Source organism: Manihot esculenta, chromosome 18, assembly GCF_001659605.2.
Source record: "Manihot esculenta cultivar AM560-2 chromosome 18, M.esculenta_v8, whole genome shotgun sequence".
In the NCBI taxonomy this organism is placed as follows: Eukaryota; Viridiplantae; Streptophyta; class Magnoliopsida; order Malpighiales; family Euphorbiaceae; genus Manihot; species Manihot esculenta.
Window position 1 is genome coordinate 5,141,141 of NC_035178.2, and position 4,122 is coordinate 5,145,262.

At 37.3% G+C, this 4,122-nt stretch overlaps 1 protein-coding gene across 3 annotated transcripts; it reads left to right on the top strand.

The window, feature by feature from the left end:
• The first annotated feature begins 380 nt into the window (after positions 1 to 380).
• LOC110606831 (protein SICKLE) lies at positions 381 to 3,723 on the top strand. Of its 3 annotated transcripts, XM_021745821.2 has the most exons (4): positions 381 to 755; positions 851 to 899; positions 1,746 to 2,061; positions 2,643 to 3,723. In XM_021745821.2, the coding sequence occupies exons 3-4, from the start codon at positions 1,749 to 1,751 to the stop codon at positions 3,335 to 3,337; spliced, it is 1,008 nt and encodes a 335-aa protein (XP_021601513.2). In that variant the 5' UTR covers positions 381 to 755; positions 851 to 899; positions 1,746 to 1,748; the 3' UTR covers positions 3,338 to 3,723. The 3 variants fall into 3 exon arrangements, with proteins under 3 accessions (XP_021601513.2, XP_021601512.2, XP_043809521.1); XM_021745820.2 differs by lacking the exon at positions 851 to 899 and having other exon boundaries at positions 382 to 755; XM_043953586.1 differs by lacking the exons at positions 381 to 755; positions 851 to 899 and having other exon boundaries at positions 906 to 2,061.
• The last annotated feature ends 399 nt before the right edge of the window (positions 3,724 to 4,122 follow it).

Genomic DNA, 4,122 nt, shown 5'->3' on the forward strand with positions numbered 1-4,122 from the left:
TTTTATAAGCACTGGTGATACTGTTTTTGGTCCGTCTGTCTACATGTACATAATATGTAAAATCATATATTTTATGGAAAAGCACTTAAATATTTATTTTTAATCAACTGAATAAAAGTGATTTTAAATTTATATTTAAATGAAATGTTTCTCATATTTATAAAATATTTATTTATATAAAAATTTTAAAATTTTTTATTATTTTATCATTTAATTTAAAACTTTAAAATTTAATAATATTGTTTAAAATTATAAATTCTATTATAATTATATTTAAATTTAAAATTTAAATTAAAAAGAATGTTTTTTCACGATGCGTCACAGATAAATGATAATTTGGTTTGATTTAAATGTATTAAATAACCGTTTAACTGAAAGAACCCATTTACCTCAAAAACCAGCCCAGCCCTTTTAACTCTTTCCAGATCCCCATTCCCGATTGCTCTTTTCCCTTCCCTCCTCTGCCTTGCCTAAATCCCTAAACTGAAGTCTAAACCTAATCAATTCTTCATTTTTATTCAATATCAATCCCTTGTTTTCCTCCCCTTCTCTTTCCCGAATCTGCTTTTCCCTGTTGCGACCTACCTGCCGTCTATCTGCTTGATTATTTGCTGCCGTCGGCCATCTGCTCTCCCCATCGGCTGCCATCTTGCATCGGGAACGGTATTGACGACACCCTACTGCCATCTTGTGTCGATTTTCTACTGCTCTAATCTACCCATTGGTTTCCTCTGCTGTGTGGCTGAGTCTTTGAGGTATTTTACCTTGAATCTGTTAATTAGTTTTGTTTTAAGTTGAATCAGTTTGTTACCTTTTTTTATTGTGAATATATATTTTTTTGTGCTTGCAGTGCAGGTGCATCAGTATTTTTTAACTTTAATCATTAATCTCCACTACTGGTGAGCCTTTGAGATATGCTGGGTTTATATATTGTTAGCGAGATATCCTTTAAGTTATGCAAACTCACAGTCCTTTCCCTAATATGAACCCAAATCCTGCTAGAGAAAAAACCACTATAATTAATTCTCTGTGCCTCCCCCGATTTTATGCATGTTGTCCACTCCAGTTGTTTTGTTTTTCCTTTGCAGTTTCTTTTGTTCAGTGTTTCTTTTTTGCTTGTAGGTAGAATTGAAATTTTTGAGAATGCTAAGAACGGCCCCCGAAATTTCCTTACAGTGTATCCCAACTATTTTGGGATTAAAACTAATTTAGATTTAAATTGAACAGTTAAGGTATATATATGTGTGTTGGCTTTGTGATTAAAATATCTATATTGGATTTGCTGCCATTGTGTCCTTCAATTTTTCAATATGTTAATTTGAATTGGCATTTGATTGATCAAATAAGTTTAGTAGGAGCTTTGGTTTGGGTATTTGGAAGTTGGCATTGCTTTTTTTGAGGACCTTGCCAAATTAGAAGCAAGCTCGCTACCCACAAGAACCATACATAACCTCTATGTTTTTTGAGGCCCAAATGACTTCACCTCTAAGTCTTGGGCTGACACTGCCCAATCAATATTTCAATCTAATCCAACAAGAAAAGGGAGGAATCCTCAGACTCCAGCCAGAGGCATTGCCTTTTCGATTCCTGCTACTGAAACAAGCAGCATGGAGAAATCGCAGAAACAACCAGCTCAATGTGTTTCGATTAGAGTTCTTGTGAATTCGTGTGTCAAGATCACAAGATTGATTAAGGTTCTTTTGAGTTGATTGGTAATGCTGGGTATCTTGATTCTATATTTGCAGGTTATGGAGGATTCAGAAAAGAGGAGGGAAAGATTGAAAGCGATGCGCACAATAGCTGCTCAGGCTGAAGCTTCTAGCTATGTTGAAACCCCAGCAGTTTCTGGTTTCCTTGCGAATCCACTCCTGGAGAGCCCTGCTCCTCTGCCTCCACAGGAGTCCCGTGCAACTCCTAGGTTTGATTTTTACACAGATCCTATGGCTGCATTTTCTGCTAACAAGAAAAGGAGTCAAGCAGGTAACCAGGCTCAACAAGGATATGTAACGCCTCCAAGTGATAGGAATTCTCCCATGGCGCGGTTTTCATCTCCTCATCCAGGTAGGGTGCTTATTAATATGCTGTTTGCAGACATTGCACGTTTCAATTCATTTTGGGTGCATCTTATATAAGCTTGTCTCATATGAGAATAAGAGAGTATGGAATTTTGCGAATTTATTTTTCATACTTAGGTCCTTATCAAAAGTTCTTTAAAAAGTTAGAATTTTGCTTTTCTTGTGGATACGAATGAGTCTCACATGGTGTGAAATTCAAATCAGGTTATCATTCTTAAAGATGTGGTATACCAGCCACTGCACTACCTGGGATGTTCAATTGCATCATTGAGGTCTCCTAAGCTCATACTTTATAAACAACAAGATCACTTGCCAAAACCATATTGTATGACTTTTATAACATTAGGATGTCTCTTTTTTTGTTTTTTAATTTTTAGCTCAATGAGCATGTCTTCTTCTGTTCAACTCTGCATTTACCTGATGTATGGTGCTTGCTTCTAATTTGGCAAGGTCCTCAAAAAAGGGTCACGATACCAAAATAAAGGAATATGTGTATTTTTATCTGTAGGGATATAATGTTTATGATATCCTTCCTTTTTCTTTTTCCCTTTCCTGTTTATTTTCTAGGAATAAGGAACACTGAAATGACTCCCTCTCCTGCTCATCAAATGCAAAGCAATTATTCCCCCAGTCAGAGAATGTATCAAGCCCAAGGTTCATATGATAGTCCTGCTCACTTCAGGAGTCCGAGAGCCAGTCCTTTTCCCATGCATCAAGAAAATGTAGCTGGCTATTATTATGGAAACCCTCCCAACACTCATATAAGAAGTCCATACCCCAACTGCGGAGGAAACCCAAGCTTTCAACCGGTAGGGAGCCCTGGTTTTTATTATGGAGAACGTGGGCCGCCTCAGCATGGCAACAGTCCAATCCCTGGCTCAGGACGTGGAGGTGGTTCTCCTTTTTCAGGTAGAGGCCAGGGACAGTGGCATGGCAGCAGAGCAAACCAAGTTTCTAGCTGGAGTGATAGGAGAGGGCGTGGTTCACGTTTTCATGGAACTGCGCGAGATGAGAAACTGGGGCCAGAGCCTTTTTATGACAAGTCAATGGTTGAAGACCCATGGCAAAATTTAGATCCCGTTGTGTGGAGAGGTGTGGACGGTGCATTGAATAATTTGCATACACCTGGCTCTTCAAATTCAGTTAGCATGAAAAAGCAGAGAGTTTCAGAGTCTTCTAACAAGTCCAGTTCTCAACCGAACCTTGCAGAATACCTTGCTGCCTCATTTAATGAAACTGTCAAAGATGCAGCAGGTGTATGATCAAATGGAAAAAACTCCTACTACAATTGCACAAGCGAAATTGAAGCTGATGGAGAAATCAGAATTCATTGCATTTGTTTAGAAGTAGGAATGGACAGTTACCAAGCCCAAGCCAGACAGGCATCTGCTAGATCAGATGACGCCCCTTCACCTGTTTGCTCCTTCGGATATCCATGGATGCCATAAGGCACTAAAAGTTTACTTGTAAAGGAAATCTGCATACGAAAATTTAATCTGGCTTGTTATGTAGATTCCAGCATACGAAATTTTCCTAGCGTAGCTGGTTGGGTTGTTTCACAAAATATGCTTGCAATTAGAGGAACTCACTCTTGACTGTTGTATAAATTTAGTTGCAATTACACTCATTGAGGAGGTTCATTGTGCAAGGAGACCTCCTCGTGCTTTTGAGCTGCATCTGCAACATTTACCTACACTTCATGGTCTCTAAATTTACAGTAGAAGAACCTGTTCTTTGTTTGTCTTGGTGGCCAGGATTAAGTTCCACGAGTATGGTACTCGGGACAATGCTGCTCAGTTTCTCTGAAATAACAGTAAATGTATTTTGAGTGTGGGAGGCTAAAATAAATGCTATTAAAAAATTATTTAGATTTACCAAAAAAAAAAGTCATCTTACTCTCTCAATTTTTTTTATGTGTTTGTGTTGTTTTAGAGTATTTTTTTAATAAGTAATGTTTTAGATTTTTGATACTCTTAAATGTTTTTTATTACGCTTCAATAAAGGAAATATTTTTAAAATATTAATTAATTTTATTATACTTGTATAT